Source organism: Megalops cyprinoides, chromosome 18 (genome assembly GCF_013368585.1).
Source record: "Megalops cyprinoides isolate fMegCyp1 chromosome 18, fMegCyp1.pri, whole genome shotgun sequence".
NCBI lineage: Eukaryota > Metazoa > Chordata > Actinopteri > Elopiformes > Megalopidae > Megalops > Megalops cyprinoides.
This window is the reverse complement of record NC_050600.1, coordinates 5,717,274-5,735,007: the sequence shown is the minus strand read 5'-3', so window position 1 is coordinate 5,735,007 and position 17,734 is coordinate 5,717,274. Positions and strand designations below refer to the sequence as shown.

Genomic DNA, 17,734 nt, shown 5'->3' with positions numbered 1-17,734 from the left:
TTACAGTCATTTAGCAGACACTCCAAACCGACTTACAAAGTGCTTCTGGTGAAGTGGCATGAAAAGTTATACAAGAGGGATACTACAAAATTGTATGTCCATCAGCGCCCAACACAATGCTGTGACTTCAAGCACAATGCAGTATACCTCACAGTAGGATTACACCGTTCCAAACGGAATATGACCACATACCCTGTGACAGAACTACCATATACAAAATTACACATAAGGCGAATAAGAGATCACAACACTCTATGTTATGTAAGTGATGAAATATGATAACTGGCTGTTAGATACTGTCAAGTATCATGCATATGTCCCAAAATGTGACAATTGACTGGAACTTTTATAAACATATTGTATATCATTTTAGGAGGTTGGGGGAGGACTTCTCTATGAATTATGGCTACATGAATGAAAAAGAGATTCAGTTATGCATCCAAGATCTTTTTGGGTCCTGAAATTTCACATACTAATGCTCTTCAAACAGCCACAATGGTGATCTTAAAATATAGGAAAATATAATATTTGTAAAATCTAACCCTGCCAGATAGAGCTACTTGTGGTCTGGCAAAATGTTTATTCAGAACCCAGAAGAGCATTCAAATGAAACAAATAACAACAAATGATCTTTAAAGGGAGATGATGATGATGATGATCAAGAAGATGGTGACATGTTATCACAACATCCCCACTTGAATTCAGGTCACTGAGGACACAGCAGAGGTAACATGGATAGGCCTATACGCTATGTGTCACTGGACCCGCCTTTTCGACTCATTATCTTTCCTGCACACGCAGTGGGATCGGCTGTGGGTGGGAGATCAATACCACTGATTGCTCAGAGTGGTTGCCACCCCTGTCTGTCAAAAGCTATCATCACTGCATGGTCTGTTTCAAAGTCGATATGCTAAAACCAGTCATGCTGCCCAGTTTTGTCCCTGTTGTCAATAGAATTACGTAAGAATCTTACAGCAATATCACGCTGCTGTACACTTCTTAAACATCAAGATTCGGGTTCCTGACAAAAAGATCAATTCACCCCAAAGCCACCAAAAGAGCCAAAGTCTCACCAGTACTGCCAGGACACAGTTACCCCTCCATCTACTGGAGTCTCATTTACCCGCACATGGCCTTGATCCAGACTGCTTAGAATGGCATCGTCGTTCACTGTGTTCAGGTGACACAGACCCCCGTGGGAGACAGAAAGCAACCCAGCGTACTGATGACTGACAGAACCACATCAAAACCACCTCCAAGGGGCAGGACCTGCCGCAGTCTGGCATGAACATCACCATCACAGGCCCGGAAAGAGAATCCACCGAGGTAATGATATCGGGCTGAAAGCTGACCTCCCCCCCCCCATACCAGCTGCAACATATCCTACCGCCACCGACAGCTGGCAAATCATTTGTACATAAATTAGATCTATTATTTAGGGGACACTTTCCCGTGCAGCATCAGACCAGAGTTCTGAATTCTGACTTTTACCTTCTCAGGTGTTCCCGGGTGTTGGGCTGAGCCGAACAGCTGCTGCAGGGCTGTGGCTGGCGGATTGCCAGTGCTGATTATTATGTGCTGGGTCACTCCAAACAGGGAACACGAGAGACAATATACCCACACCCCCCACCCCCACCCCCCTGCCAGAGCCGCCTGATAACAGACAGACCCCCCACACTACACCACGCTGTTCCACTGAAGCTACCTTTTAAACATGTCACCACTCTGACCGAGCACCACAGCCAACCTCCCTGACAAGAACAGCATCAAACCAGGTAAGAACATCAGCACTGTCTCTATGAAATATATCAGAGTGTTACATTTACTGTAAGGAGAATACAAGCAAATGGGCCCTCACTAATTCATTTAGTGCTCAGCAAAACAGTCAGTTATGAGGGAAACCTCAAAAATGTTCACTCATGTTAACAGGATTTCTTTCAGCATTCTGGATAGTGTGTTGTGTTTCGTGGTTGGTGCTTGGTACTGAACAATTAAAAAAGTAAAAGTAAAAAAAGTAATAATGGGTGTTTGAAAACTTTAATAAGACCTGTAAGTCACACATTAAAAATTAATTTGACATTTTAAAGGAGCTAGGTAGTGTTCTAAGTTGGATGTATGTGAGAATTAAACAAATGATACACTTTTTTGGACAGCAATAGATTTACAACGTCTCTTTCGATTTTAACATTCAAAATCCTGTTCGACACGACCCTCGTAGGAAGGGAATAGTTCACTCAAGCTTTTCTGTATGTGTTCACGGAGTATGTCTTTAATTAGGCCAACAACCAAGCTAGCTGTCTAAGTGTTTTAATACATATTTTCTGCGCTATCCTGTTAGCGACTCTCACCTCTGTTCTGCTATTACCTTCTTATTTCGGTTGTCTTCACAACTACGTAATGTAGCTTCTATTAAAAGGGGGAAAAACATCAAGCATCAATGCCGTCAGCAAAGCAGGTAAACGTTAAGTATTCCCGTGGCTTCTAGAATGCATTTACTTTCACACAGACAATGTAGCGAGCTCTGATATGCTAGCTCTGCATTGCGTGTGCAGACAATACAACATTGTTGTAACGTTAGTGATCACCTCTATGATAATCAGCTGTCAGTCCCAGCTAGCCAGCTATCATGAAAGGAAATGTACCATGTATGGTTGGTTTTTTATTATTTGTTTGATGTTTGTTTGTTTCGTGTCATTTTTGCTTTGGGTGGGGAGCATCGTAAACTAGCTATAGTTATACTAAGTATAGTTATGTAGCTACGTACATTGCAATCCCATGGCATTTTGCAGGGGCACCTTGTTAGCTAAGTAGCTACCTACCTGTGAACAATTAGTAGGCCCAATACGTACAATCCCTTTTGCATACCCAAGGTAAATAAGGACTGATTTAACCTACTATGTAACTTAGTTCCGTTAGCTATTACACCCTGTTACCTAGTTATCATCCTGGACTACCTTGTTAGCTATACGTGTGCCACATTAGCAAGATAGCTAGGTGCTCTATGACTTGCATTATCGTTACAATAATTTACAGTGTGAAATTCGGCTGATATACACTGACGACATGAATGCCGACAGATACTCGAAATATGGCCATAACAGACATATTTGTGAAACATAAAACTTAGCTGTACCTTTTCAGCGGCAACTGAACTTTACTGACAGACTCTTCCAGTCGCTCCCTTTCACTTGCGGTACTCAAAATTCGGCAAAATGCACGTGGATCTACGGCAACCCAGAAGGCTCATGCTGTACAAATGCATTTTCATACCGCACATTCAAGATCAACGATGCATGGAGTCCATAATGTGCATATATTCTCAGTTCATTGATTCTTAAATTCAGTTCGAAGATTCACTGATAAACTGATTAACTGACAAAAATAAAAAAGAATAAGGCTTTTGAAAAAACTTCTATTTCAGACATTTTCAAGCAAACGACTAACTGTAAATCAGTTGTTCAAATACTCACATAGCATACAATTGTTTCCCCTAATCTTTAGTGACTACAGCCTAAAAGCTGTCTTTTAAATGTGACCGCTTCTGTTAACAAATACATCTGGCACTGACATGCTCATCAGTAAACAGGTTTAAGCAGCATTCTGATAGAACTGTCAACACCTTTGAATCCAGAGCAAGCCCACCCTTGTAATCCTCTTTTCCTCATGACAATGGCAGACCTTAAGCGTCTACTTTTGTAGCGGTAACATGCCGCATTTAAATTTTGTTTTTAAGACTGAAAAAAAAAACTGTCTTTATGTTCCTCATCTCCAGTCCCTGTCAGATTGTATCGCACACAGACCGCAGGGCTTGTGCCATTAAAAATCAAGCTCTGATCCGCACCATTTCCCAGGTATCCCTCATATACATTGACGATCCTACAGAGGGAACATCAGTTATTTTACTTCACAAGCGTAAAGGTTCTGCTCTACATAAGTGGTGGTTCTGGGACTAATATCCATTCTGTTCGGTGAGCAGAGCAAGAGGGTGGTTGACTACTTTTAGTTAGCTGACCAAAGGTATAAAACAGTTTACAGTTAACTGTAAAGGGAAATATTAAATTAAACAACAACTGGCATGCATCTGACCATTTCCAGGGCTTCAGAGATTCATAATAACAGCAGGTTTAAAAGAACCATAAACAGACTGTGTACAAATAAAACTACAGGGCTGAAGAAAGTATTGATGCATCAATAAATGTATGGAGATACGATTGTTCAGTACTTCAAAGATGCTGCCCTCCTTCGGAAGGATTGTGATCTGGGAATACGAACTTGGTGACAATCGCAAGCAAAAAAATCTAACCTTTCTTAAAGGTTGTTTATACATTTCATGTGGTTACAATTTATTATTTACTCTTCTTAATGGAACATTGTAAAAGTACTCTGTGGAACAATAAATATTTTGAGATATTCCAAACACGTTGTTGCCAGCAATAGTTGTGTGTTGTAATACAGTCATCCATAACATAGACTAATGTGTGGTGATTCTTGATTAGTGGTATTACATAAAAGAGAAACCCCCAATTTGATCAAGCTCACCTTGAGCAGGTTATTATATAACTGAATTTATATTGATAAATATGTTGACTGAAATATAACTGAATGTTATATATTTGGGCATTCAGTACTGCTGGTTCCTTGTTTTTCAAATTATTTACAGAAGAAAACAAAGTTTTCCCATATTGAGTGATTGATATTTCCAGTGGTTCATGTTTCATAACATTTAGTATACCACCTCTTGGAGACACCTTGTAGAACAGTTGTATCATCCTCATTTTACATACATATATGCATGAACACACACACACACACACACACACATCTATATGACAGAGAGAGAGGAGGGAGAGAGAGAGAGAGAGAGAGAGAGAGAGAGAGACAGACAGACAGACAGACAGAGAGAGACAGACAGAGACAGAGACAGAGAAGAGAGAGGGGAGAGAGACCAGAAAGTAAAACATTAAAATTGAGTTGTTATGTAATTCCACAGTAAAACATTAAAGACTGCAAACAATTCTGCAATAAGTTTAATAATAAATTATCTTGAGATGCACCTCAAGAAAGTCAGACTTTAGAGTCACTCTTCTACCATATACTATACATTATAGCCTTCAGCGTCTCTCATCTAAAATTCCCTCCAGGTACCACCTTCGCTCTTCTGCACATGACATATACACTCAAAAACTGTGCTGTGCTCCACACTCTCTGCTAAAACAAATGTTTCTGTCCATCATAAAAATGGCCTCCTCGCTCAGCTCAAAATGTGCTTCATAAAATCTGTGCCCTTAATATTACATTGGATGCAAGCCTTGCTTGTGTACAGTCAAGTGATTCACCATCCAACTGCAAAACACCAAACGTTGTTGTTTTTATTAGTCGATCATTATTGTCATGCTCCCAACAGCCAGCAGGAGTCTAATCTAGTTCAGTCCTGTCACAAACTCATGGTCTAATCCTCCTCCAATCCCAGGGTCACAGACTCTGTCTACTATTCTCCATAAAAATGATATGTTTTCATCATGGTACTCTTCATTTATCAATAAGAATGGATCAATCTCCTCCACTGGTGGAAGCACCAGTCTCAGTCCTTTGGGACTACAATGATTTAATGTTTTCCTTTTCCAGCGGATTATGCCAAGTATGCCAGAGTGAATAGTAGAAAATGTGAATGTGATGTAATGCAAAGCATAAATGTAATTACTTGTTTGCATGTGCTCGAACATGATAGCAACAGACATATGATATGATAAATAAAACGATGTGCTACAATTGATTCAGATTTACTGCCAACATATAGATGTACTTGTGATACAGATATCTGTCAGTTTAAAGGCAATGGGAGATTCCAAGTATATGGAAAACCTGTCTCAAACACACCACATAGCTTCACACTGGCTTCTGTCCTTAGGTTCTGACATGGTCTTTGTTTTCATGTCTGTTATGCCCAATTACATGAACACTGTTGTCACATACAGTTCCTGACATGGGGTTCCTCATCTTGATTGACATCATAAAACGTACTCGAATTGTCTATGTTCTTTGAAAATGTCCAATGTACGTTTCCATGTGGTTGAGTAAAAAATAAAGTCAAAGACTAAGTGAAGTTAATTCATCTGAAGGCATGTGCAATTTGTAACCGTTAGCTTGAGGTTTTCTTAGACCAATTTCTACCCCGCCTTCAAGTGCCTTTCTGTTTACCAAAGAGGAAACAGCTTTGATAAATTACGACTGTAAAATTACATTTTGTTTGGATCCGTCAAGAATTACCTGTCACTTCTGAAACTATTGGTTAAAGCGAAACTGAAAAATGCAGACACTACTATATGCTTATTTATTTTACATGAGCTACCAGTAGGGATCATTGGGTACATTTTGAATAGTCATTGTCAAAGTCAGTGAATTTTGTCCTGACTAGTAGATTAAAAGTGCAATAGTATTACATTTCCTAAGCATTCACATTAAAACAGCGACGTGCATAATTTTGAGGTTGGTAAAGGATGTTCAAATGTTTAAACAGTATTTTGATGAAATTGTGCATAAAAAACGTTTTATTTGCAATTATCAGTTCGTTTCCGAATTCAGTATTCCGCTTCAAAAGTCCCATGCTCGCACTGTTTTGGAAAGGTAACATTTACCATAGACGCAAATTGCCAAGTCTAATTATAACGCTGCATAATTTGCAAGTCATCAAGTTGTAACATAACATGGGCGAAGAGAAACGGTAGACAACTGAATTATCTAGATATCCTGTACTTTTCACACGCTGAAATGATTTCATATAATGGTAATGGCGATAGCCTAACAGAGCCACGGATACCCCACCATGTGCTGGCTTCTCAATCACTGCAGACCCTGTGTAAGTTGTCACTTATGTCTGTAAGTTAGATGCTGCATGACATTGGCTGTCTACACATTTACCCTGTTTCATTGGCTCGCCTTTTCTCTGTTATGTCTGCGACTCTCTTGTCAGTGCACAAAAACAGCGCATGCGTCTTACCTCGCTCCTCAGCCTTTGAAACTCGGGCTGAGTTCAATTAAGAGACCATGTCCGCCATCAACCCTCTGCGCTCTTCTGTCTTCTCATTTAAACCAAATTCTCCATGAAATAGCAGTAACGCGCGGCCTCAAGAATGGCCAGCTCGGTGAGTATATTATGCTCAACGCTGCTGTGTTTGACTGTATTGCAGGATACTGATTTTTTTTGCTTTGAGGAGGTGATAGCGCTCACCCCGTTTGTGCTGCAGATTTCCTGCCATATTCCCATACAAGTACAGTAGAACTAGTTGATCTGAGAGGCGCGTCTAGAATGCTGCATTTCTCGCGCATTAGAACACGTCTGCGAAAAAGAAAAGATAAGGTGGGCGTTAAACAAGTGCGGTTTTAGAAAGAATGCTATATTCCACAAATGCATTTGTCCTCCGGATCTTCATAAAATGTCACGCTTTCGCTAGGTTAGCACAGGAGCGATGAGAGCCACAGCGGTTATGGTTTACGCTGCCTTATTTAGCCATATCGGAGAACAGTACGCAATAAAATGTCAAAGTATAGTTGCAGTAATCCTTTGCATTGTGAAAATGATTTCTGCATACGTTCATTTTGCTATATGAGCTCATTTGTATGCATAGCTACGTACGAAGTAGTTTTCACACATTTTACATGCAATAAGTTAGTTGACGCATCAGTGGTAAGCATATTCTGTTATTTGGATGTTATAGGGTGCAGTTCAGGTGAAACTAGAGCTTGGTCACCGTGCCCAGGTCAGAAAGAAACCCACCGTGGAAGGTTTTACGCATGACTGGATGGTGTTCGTCAGAGGACCGGAACATAGCAACATTCAGCACTTTGTGGAAAAAGTAGTTTTTCACCTGCACGAAAGCTTCCCAAGACCAAAAAGAGGTAAGGACAATATTTTAATTGACGCCGGCTTTGTTTTATATTCCACTGTGTTGATTGTTATTGTTTTGTGTGTGCAAACGTAACGCTGCCTGGGAAAACCATGGCTTTGTCCTCTTAAGGTGGCCAGCGATACTGATTTGCGGATACCTGCGGTCTCGAAATAAATTGCATCAACGTGTATTCAATTTAAGTCTTTAACACTATTATAAATTAAATCAACCGGGACAGTTCGTGTTTGGATAGTGCGGTCTTAATTTCGTGTAGTGTTGGTTTGTAGTCCAGAAACCTTACATTAAAAATTGTGGAGCTCGCCGAACAGGGTTTAAGTTTTGATGCAAATGCTACAGCAACGGTTTACAATACGGGGCAGTGTCGAAAATGTGATTTCCACAGTACCATGGACAAGGTATTGTTTTCAACTTCAACGTCTGAGCAAGTTAAACATCAATTGATATTTTACTTAACGCGGCATTACCATTTAATGCAAACGAAGAGGGTTACCTAAAAAGACAAGAAATGAAGTGTCTGGAATTTTAAACGGCAATGCCACCTAAGCAGCAAAACATGAATTGGTCCCATAGTTTCGCTATAGTTTACTCCTGCAGTTGTTTAGAGAAAGGAAGAAAGATGATTGCAAACAATAGGACGACCTGAACTGCTAATTTCATTTAGATGCGTCTCGTTATAGTTTTTTAAAACAATTTAAGTGATATAATCCGGTGCGCTCTTACTCAAAGGTAACGATTGTTAATTTTTGAAGTAAATTGCCAAGCGAAAGTTTCATTGGGTATAATTATAATTTGGGTGATGCACAGCAAATTATGATATACACATGCAGATGTGCTGCTCCAAATTGGAGGAAAATTATATAATTTCTTAAAGTTTACTTAAAGTTTATAAATTAAGTGGAAGCCTACGTAGCCGAATCGAATGTAGGCTATTCTGAAAGCAACGAGGACTAGCCCGCTAACCCAAGCGTGCTAGGTGTTTATTCCAAACTCTGAGATGGGTTTCCTTACAATGTTTTTGCACAAAGCTTTCGGAGACTCCATTCATGCACAGTCTGGTGTTGCTAGGTGCGGCATATGACAGCGCTTCAATGCATAACACTGAGGTTCAAAACGTTTTGGTTATGGATGGGAACGTGTTGGGTTTCTAGCGGTGGATAGGGTGTGTGTGTGTGTGTGTGTGTGTGTGTGTGTGTGTGTGTGGGGGGGGGGTTCACGCTGATTTGGTTAAGCGTGTGGTAAGACTGGAAGGGATCAATTTAAATATTTGTTGGTTTGGGATTATTTTTTCTGTTACTGGTGGTGTGTTTGAGTTTTCCTTGACGTGACAAGTACTGGGAAAGACGCCAGAGTCAGTGCCTTGGAGAGACCCTGTCATATTGTAATTACACGCGACTCAGATTGCAGGGGAGCGTTCTCAGTTTATTGAGAACAGTTGTGAGATTAAGCTGCTCGCAGGTCGCTCCGTTCATTCGCTCTTTTTTTTTTGTTGGTCGATAGAACACCAAGGACGCGTTTGGACACGGCTTCACCCAAGTGGGAAAAATGTATTAAATGTAATTTAAACACTGGGTCAGTAATTCTGTCATCCATGCTGTGGCTTTAATAAATAATGATTGATGGATACAGGGATGATTATGGAAATCATGAACAACATATCGTGAATATCTGGCACATGCCGTAACTTTTAACACGAGCGAGTGCCTTTCAAATTAAAATAGGCAAACAATTGATATTATTTAATGCGGTTGGTTGTCATGTTTGAGATGCCGATTAAAGTGTCTTGCAAGTGAAACGCGCTTGTATGCAAGCGATCTTGAGACTCGTTTGTCTGAAAAAAGCGCCCAGGCAATTTGAGTTTTATGCCTGAAAGCTCGTATACCCGATATTGTAACCCAGCTCTTAACTTCCTAGATGATGACAATTGATTCTTGTTCGTTTGTTAGCATTCCGTTCTGCTAGGCTGTACATCTTTATTCTATTTTGTGATTTTGTGCAGTTTAACGGATGTTTCCTCGCGTATACTGCGCATTTTTCTAAATCTATTTATCTGTCTTATCTATTGAGGTGTATCCTCAATGATACTACTCTTGGCCCTACAAGATGCCGATTTTGGGATTAAAGATGTTTGCCATTGATATGCGCGTTGTAATCGAACTACCTCCGTTGATTGTGTTTGAATATGTTTGATGTGGCGATTAATTTCATGTCGCACTTGAGTCCCCCCCCCCCCCCCCCGTTAAAGCCGTTGTAGTAGCCATGCTCCAACCCGAGCGTGATTCCAGAACCTCTGAAAGACATCTTGGTTTGGTATTAAGAGCCAAACAAATTTCTGACATTTTACTAGTTTAAAATAAACCACACCACACACGGTGAAAATTTTGCTTTTTAATTCTGTGGAGAGGAATCTTTGACATACCGTTTTTTTCCAAACCGAAATGATCTAATGTTACTTTTGTTGAAGTCGTACAACACGCATTTATACTTAGTGGCTTGCCTTTGTGTCCCCTTCTGCCCGTTTTCCTCAATTAACTGAGACGGTAGAGGAGTGTCCAGTTTAACGATTATTATGGACCATTCAGATTGCTAAAGCTGTACATTCAGAAATTGGAATACAGTGTTTTTTTCATGTAGACTTTCCAAATGGTAGTTTGCATCCATTAGATGAGACATTCAGTTTAGTATTGAACCTAGTGTTCCTAGTTGATGGGTGTGTTTTTAGTTTTGAAAATTTTTTTTATTATTAAATGCTAAATAAATTGTCCGTAAATGGGGGGAAAACTTGGTTTATTTTTTAGACTAATCTAGAAATATCTGAACCTGCCAGCAAAATGAAAGCCCAATGTATGTTCCCTAATATCTCTAATGGTGGCAAAGTATCACTGCTTCTCTGTGGTGGCTAAGGTTGCTCATTAAAAGGTGTTCAGCTATATGGTCTGTTAACCAGCCTCATCCCTCAGTTTAATGTGGCCTTTGAGTCAACTCGTGTTAGTATTAAGTGACAATGTTTCCAGTGGTCTGAGATTAGCCAAAGGAAGGGTTTGTTCTCTGTGAGGAATAAAGTCACTCTGATGCATACTGCTTGCATACATGTTCTCCACTAGATCTATGAATGTTATGGACTGTATTGCACAGTGTTAATAATGAAAGAATATCAGGAATTCATCAGCACTGCAGATTTGTGTGTATTAAAATGGACTTTGTGGATTGCAAATCTGGTTTGTCTTACTGGAGTACTGATGAGAAAGTAGAGCAAGAAAATGATTTTTTTCAGTGACTACTTCAGTAGATCCTCTTGCTGGTGCTTTTTTGCCATCTAGTGTTAAATTGAAGGTGCTGTTGGGTACTCTGTGGGAGCAAGGCAGCTAGCCAACTGTCGAGGGTGACTTATTTGCAGTGTAAAAGCTTGTTTTTTCCTCTTTCTGTTTGGTGATGAGCAGAATTATACTGAATATTCAGTAAACACTAAAACACAAACAAGAATTTGTGTGTGGATGTTGTCTAAACTACATGAAATGGCACCATAATAAATTATATGGTTAATATTTAATCATATAGTTTGCTTTAACTGCCTAAGATGCATTTGGCCCAAAAATAATTTAATTTTTGTTTCTCAGAAAGAGAAAATCGGTATTAATGTGCTATTTATCCAATTCATTTCTGGGGAAAAAAATAACTGGATTAGGTGGTGACTTTTCACACCTTATCATTCTCCAAAATCTGAAGGTCAGTGGTCAGACGTGAACCCTGATTTTCGTAAGCATAGCCACTAGACTCAAACCACCTGTCTTTGAGATAGGGTTGCAGAGGTTAGCTCATGGTGTACAAAGCAGATACACTTCACATTTGGTCTGATTTATGGTGAAGAAATTGATGGACTTCAAAGTTTACATTGGATCCAAAGAAGATGTGTGCTTGAAAACAGCTGAGTGTGGGTGACACTTTGGTGAAAATCTCCAGAGTATTTATTTTCTCAGTGCATTAAAGCGGTCCAATAAATCAGGCCTATTTCCTAATTTGGAACCAGCTTGAAATGTGTTTTAAGGGCCTTTGATGACAGGGAGTACATGGAGTGAATGTTTATTTTTCCCTGCCTTTGATAAATGTGCGTAGGGTACTAAGAAAATGTCCCGAGTCCAGGAGGAGGATACTTAACCTCAGATAAATCTTCCCATCTGAAGCAAGTTGAGAGATCTTTCCAAATCCCTCAGAAGCGAAAAGTACTTACATGACATGTTTTTTTGCTTTGAAAAATTGAAAGCCTGAATATTTCTGGGGTTCTTGTGCTTTTTGAAGTTTTAAGTGATTTTTTTTGTTGTAAGTATGTAGAGAAATTATATGACAGGATGTTTATAATGAAATATGTTTCAAGCCTTGTGCTCCTTGGAAGGGTGTTCTGAGTTTCAATGACTCATAGCATCTAAGTACCTGCTCTCTATCCATATGGATGCAACAATAGCTGAACACAATTCAACTCCCACAAACTAGCGATTCTTTGGTTTAAAAAAAAAAAAACTCAGTAGTTTACTCTGTAGGCTACAGGAAAACAAATCCTGCCAGTGAAAGCTACTTTCCTGAGAATAAGAGAAGACCATTAGGATGAGCGAAAACGATAGCAGGGATCTGAAGATAAATCTTTGTTGTTAGAATTTAAGATTATACACACCATGCCATGGAGCAGTTGAGGTTTAAACTGGCATGCAGACTGATGTGTGGACAGGGTTAGCGTGAACCCTTTCACCCTACTTTGCGTCACGGCTGACTGCCCATTGGCACCACTGTAGTGATCATTTCAAGTGAAAGTGAAAGGTGCTGTTTCTGAGGTGTTGTTCCTGAAGTACTGAACGTTTGTGTCTGGCCTTTGTAAGGGATTGAATGTAACATTTACCATGCAGTTTTAAGGTAAACAGTCAGCACTGTTTTGCCTCCCCACCCCACCCCTCTTTGATCAAGGGAAGAGGCAGGAACCTTGGGAGAAAGGTGGGAGAACCCTGACATGCACGTGTTTGACATTTTAATACCAACAGTCTCGCCGTATCGGCACAGCTGCCTGCCGCCGAACACCCCCCACCCCCCGACGCTCCGTGGGCCGGCGGAGAGTGTGCGCCATGGCATTAGGTCACTTCCTCTGCATTTTCGGGGCGTCTATACTGTTTAATATAGTCAATTTTGCAGCTGTTTTGGATTAAACTGGTGCCCTCTCCTGACTTGAAAGGAAGGCTTTGACTTGCCTTACTTTGAAAACATGTCTGTGTAAATACTCGCTTCTCTCTCCTCCCTCTCAAGTGTTGGCTCGATTTTTGCGGAATTCTTTGTTCCGGAGACAGCAAAGCCACCAATTTTATTTTTGAAAATCATTTTTCAGGTATTTATTTGTTTCTTTACCCTCGGGGTAGCGAAGTGAGCAGCTGTAATCTTTAACCTTTAACCCTCGTGGCTGACTTGGTCTGTTTAATCTTGCTTTACCTCTGTGGAGGGGCTCATCTGGATTTAGTCTTTAAATTTTCTGTTTTATGGCCACTGAGACATTTGAACAGAGCCAAATAGATGCGCTGCAGAAGAAGCTATGATCAGCTGCCGTTCTGTACTGCCTTGGAAAGCCAATACTTAGCGCAGGATCTGGCGGGAAAGGGAAAGGGAGGGGCGGGGGACCCCATCTCGAAAGAAATGAACTGGAACATTGGCTGTCTGTTCACTCCTCTTCTTCACCTGGCCTGCCTGAATCTGTTAGACGATGCTGAAATATTACAGCGGTATGGTTTCATTGTTCGTCAAAGCTTTTTGCATGGCGTCCCAGTGGCAAGAATCTTGGGGATGCTTTGCTGTTTATCATCTCAGATGGCTTTAACTGCAATGTACCATTCAAATGTATTTCGTAAACATAAGGAAAAAATGGCAAATTGGATCGTTTTTGCTCCCAGAACAATTTCAGTGTCTTCTCCCCATTCAAAAGAGGTGTTTGGGTTTCGCTCAAGTATGCGCAATGTAATTTGTGGACCATAGACTAGTCCTATCGGTCAGCATCCATCTCTGGATAGCATGACTCCATTTCTGTACTGTTAATTTTTTGGCATCTGGTCGCCTAGACTGGGCCCTTTAATCCAGCATTTTGCTCTACTGTATTCTCCATTATTGCGTTGTAGGCTTGTATAGTTAATGCCCAAGCTGGAGTGTATCTTGTGTGCAGGTTATTTCCCATCGGGGAAACTACTGTGGCCTTTAGCCCCACACTTTGCACAAGAGTTGTACAAAGTTACTCCAAAGGTGTTTAATTTTTCTTTCTCGGATCATGTGGTAGGCCCTTGTTTAAAACCTCACTACCCTCTGTAATGTAGGGCTGCTGGTATCGCTTCTCACACGCGGTTACGCTGGGGTCCAAGTGTGGCATCAGTTCACATCAAACTGCAGTCGGCCAACAAACAAATGGAGAGTTGCTCTAGGCTGTTATTTCAAATGAACTTTGTGTGTATCAGTTTAAAGACCTGCATGAATAATGGTTCAGTGTGATCATCCCTTTAGTTTAAATGAACATGTCGATGGGAGCATACTTAATAAAAAGCTCATTGATAAGAGAGGAGGTCTTGAAACAAATACCAGGCTTTTTAACTAATCTTCTTAAAGAACTGAAATGGGCTCTGAGCATGCATATATTCAGTGTTTTATTGTAATACCTTTTGATTTATTCATGTGTGTATGACTGCCTGTGTAGCAATGCTGTTTGCTGTATTTGTCCTGAGTGTCTTTGCCATTATGTTTCTGTGTTTTAACATGTATTGTATGTATGCTGCAAGTCCTTATGCCACGAGCAGAGGTCTCATGGGGAAAAATTCTATTCTTTTCTGTTCTATTCTATTCTTCTAGAGATGTCCAGTGCAGAGCTTAATAGCTTTTTTTTTCCTGCCACCATTATGATCCCTACCCTTCTGTCTGGCCCTGGAGACCTTGTTGGCCTCTGCCTCTGTGAAGATGGGGTATTCCTTTCTTGAGACCTGCCTGGGAGGTGCGGGCCATCGTGATGCATCACCTCCTGTGCTTTTGGGCACCTTCTGCTGATTTCAGCACAGCCCAGAGATGCCGCTCCTCAACGCATTAAAATTAATGATGCAGCCGCTAATAAAGTTACAGGGGAGCATCGTAATAACAGGAGCTAGAATCAGGCTTTCTGGTGTTTCCGTGGAGACGGCCTGAATAATGGCATTATTTTCTCAGTGGTCCATGCATAAGCTTCAGTGAATTTATTTGCTTTTGAACCAACGCTGAGCAGCTTGCAGTTTGACAACATGTCGTAATAATGTTAACTGAATGCTGTTTGTGATGAGCACAAAGGTGTTTCTGCCTTTTAGTTTCTTGCATCTTCATGGTGCACCATAGTCGTAAATGTGACTTCAGCAGCTGTACCATAATGGCCGTTTTAATGGGGTTTTTGCGATGCTGAGTTCTGAAAGGACTGGGTTGTAATCTTTCCCTCGGAGTTTATTGTCATGGCACTTAACCTTAAGGTGTTTAATGTTGCAAAGTCGAAAAGGATGGCGTTGGGGATTTTGGTGTGGTAGCAGATCCTTTTTTATGTAATATACACATGACATGTGCCCTTACCGTCCTCGTGGCATTTTCTGGTACTGAAAAAGATCTCTGATAACCAGATTTACTGTGCACAGAGCCCCCCCCCCCCCCAGCTCTGGTTGCTTAGTGATTAGGGCAGTATGTTGGCCCCTAGGCCTCTAGTTTAAGAGCTTCTGGAGTTCCAGAATTAAGCCTTTCAACTTTTTGTCCTGCGTTTCCCTTTTCATGATTGACTGTCTGTGGTTTGTGTTCCCATAGCAGATTAGAGGCGTCACTAAGGTAAACCAAAGAGGCTGTCCTCGGGGGGACAGAGCACAGCACAGAAGCTGGCTGCTGCTGATTTACGTCTCTTTGTATGGTGGTGAATTTTGTGAGTTCTCCTCAATGTTCTTCATTTGCGATCAAAAAGCAGGGATCTAGCCATCCTTGATTGAGGAGTATACTTGGGATGCAGTTAGCTGCAGCAGAATATCTTGATCCATAGACAACATGGCAAGTATGTTGGTGTGCCCTCCACATTGGAAATGGCTACTCTTAGGTCTTCACTGCCTGCAGTCATGTCCTTAACATGGAGCAGTTGGTCTTTTAACTGGAATGAGTGTTGGGTGACCAGATTGTAGGGTTGGTGGGGGGTAGGGTGGTGAGGGGGGGGTTTGACTGGTTCCCTTCCATCCTTTTGAGAGTTAAGGCTTGACATGCTGTGGAAACCTCAGCCACATGCTCCGCTTAGAGGGTCATCTACTTTAGCCTGGCACCGCACATTCATAAGCCTGGATACGTGTTTAGGGCAGAAAGTAATCATAAGTAATGTACATGCCTCATATTATTTGTAGCTGGGCGGCTTTTGAACTGTGAGTGTAGGACATCATGACATGAATTGCGCAGATCTTAAGAACCTCTGAAACATGCGTTTGCCTTTGGGCAAATGACGAGTCATCACATAATGTAGAATGTCATGCAGAAACATTTTGGAGTCAAGTCAGCCATGATGCCTTTCAAAATTTAAAGCTCCTTTTCCAGCTGGGATTCCTTGAGAATTCTGGGAACGTGTCTGCAAGGGTTGTGATTGGGTCTCCATACCTGTAACATGAGTGTGTCATCCCTTGACTGTATATATGATTTTCCTCCAGTGACGTCATAGAGCAACATGTTTCTGAAGACCATAGAATGTCAGAGCTCTGCCATGAGCAATTTCGGCTTACTTTACCCTCCACTTTTGGTCTCTAAATAGGCAGATAGCTTTACTCCAGAGTCTTGTTGGCATGGCAGCAGCATGTAACAAATGCCTATATCGTTTTCCATAGGGCAAAGGTAGAACTGTTTTGTGTGCCCCTGGAGCCCAGAAGATCCTGCTTATCTTTTATTTAGTGTTGCATTAAACTAGACCTGATGTTACAAGACGTGGACTTTCGGGAGCTGTCCATAAATACATAAAAATCACACTGTTAATCATTTCTTGAACCAAAACCGTATTGTTGGGAGGCTTTGAAAAGTTTCAAGTGTCTGTAATGTTACACATCGAAATGATTAGCCACCCTGTGATAAAACCGGACTAAAACAAAAGGCGCTGCGGTTTCCTTTTTTTTTTGTTTAAAGTGTTAAGAGCTACATTCTCATGCGAGTGAGACAAAGAGGTGCTTGAGGGCCAGAAGTGTCGTTTTTCAGCAAAGCAGGCATAGGTCTGGGGGCCTGAATGGCACATCCTAAAGGGAGGGTGGCAACGGCGCACTCTTTTCACCGCGGCAAATGGCTCACGGGGGGTTTGTTTTCCGTGCTGTTGTTTTCTGAAAATGGCTGGATCTGCGCCGTCACAAAGCAGCAAGCCCTCTTTATGTGCCCTCGGGCGTCAGACAAAAGCCTCCTCCAGGAGACCCGTGTCCCCTCCGTACTGTATAGGAAAGTACGCACCGCTCTGAGGCCCATCCTCCGGGCCGGCAAGGGGAAAAAAAAAAAAAAAAATCAAAGAGCTGCAGGAATTCGTCTGTAATTGTTTTACGACTCGGCAGAAATCAGACCTGCTTGTATAGGTGGCGCACAAAGACCCAAGCAGAGGAGCTGCAGGTCACTGCTGCTGGCATGAAAGGTAGGAGGGAAAGGGGGGGGGGGGGCGGCAGCAGGGAGCGAGAGGCAGCCCCGAAAAACAGGAACTGGCCCGTAAATGCTCATTCTGCCGGTTTTGTCAATGAAAAGAGGGTGGAGGAAATGGTTTATTGAAGCATGGTTTATAAGGGCTGTCTGTTGGCAGGGTTCTCACCCCCCACCCCCCC

The 17,734-nt window shown here is 41.4% G+C and overlaps 2 protein-coding genes across 3 annotated transcripts in view; one reads left to right on the top strand and one right to left on the bottom strand.

Moving 5' to 3' along the window:
- focad (focadhesin) overlaps window positions 1–3,207 on the bottom strand; it is a 63,589-nt gene extending 60,382 nt beyond the window's left edge. The window contains exon 1 of the mRNA XM_036551391.1: window positions 3,134–3,207. The gene's annotated coding sequence lies outside the window, so the exon portion shown is untranslated. The remainder of the gene's footprint in view (window positions 1–3,133) is intronic.
- A 3,814-nt stretch (window positions 3,208–7,021) lies between these two features.
- Window positions 7,022–17,734, top strand: part of mllt3 (MLLT3 super elongation complex subunit) — a 55,293-nt gene continuing 44,580 nt past the window's right edge. For both annotated transcript variants that reach the window (XM_036551554.1, XM_036551553.1), the window contains exons 1-2: window positions 7,022–7,142; window positions 7,716–7,896. In XM_036551554.1, the coding sequence (XP_036407447.1) occupies window positions 7,131–7,142; window positions 7,716–7,896 (193 nt within the window). In that variant the 5' untranslated portion in view covers window positions 7,022–7,130. The remainder of the gene's footprint in view (window positions 7,143–7,715; window positions 7,897–17,734) is intronic.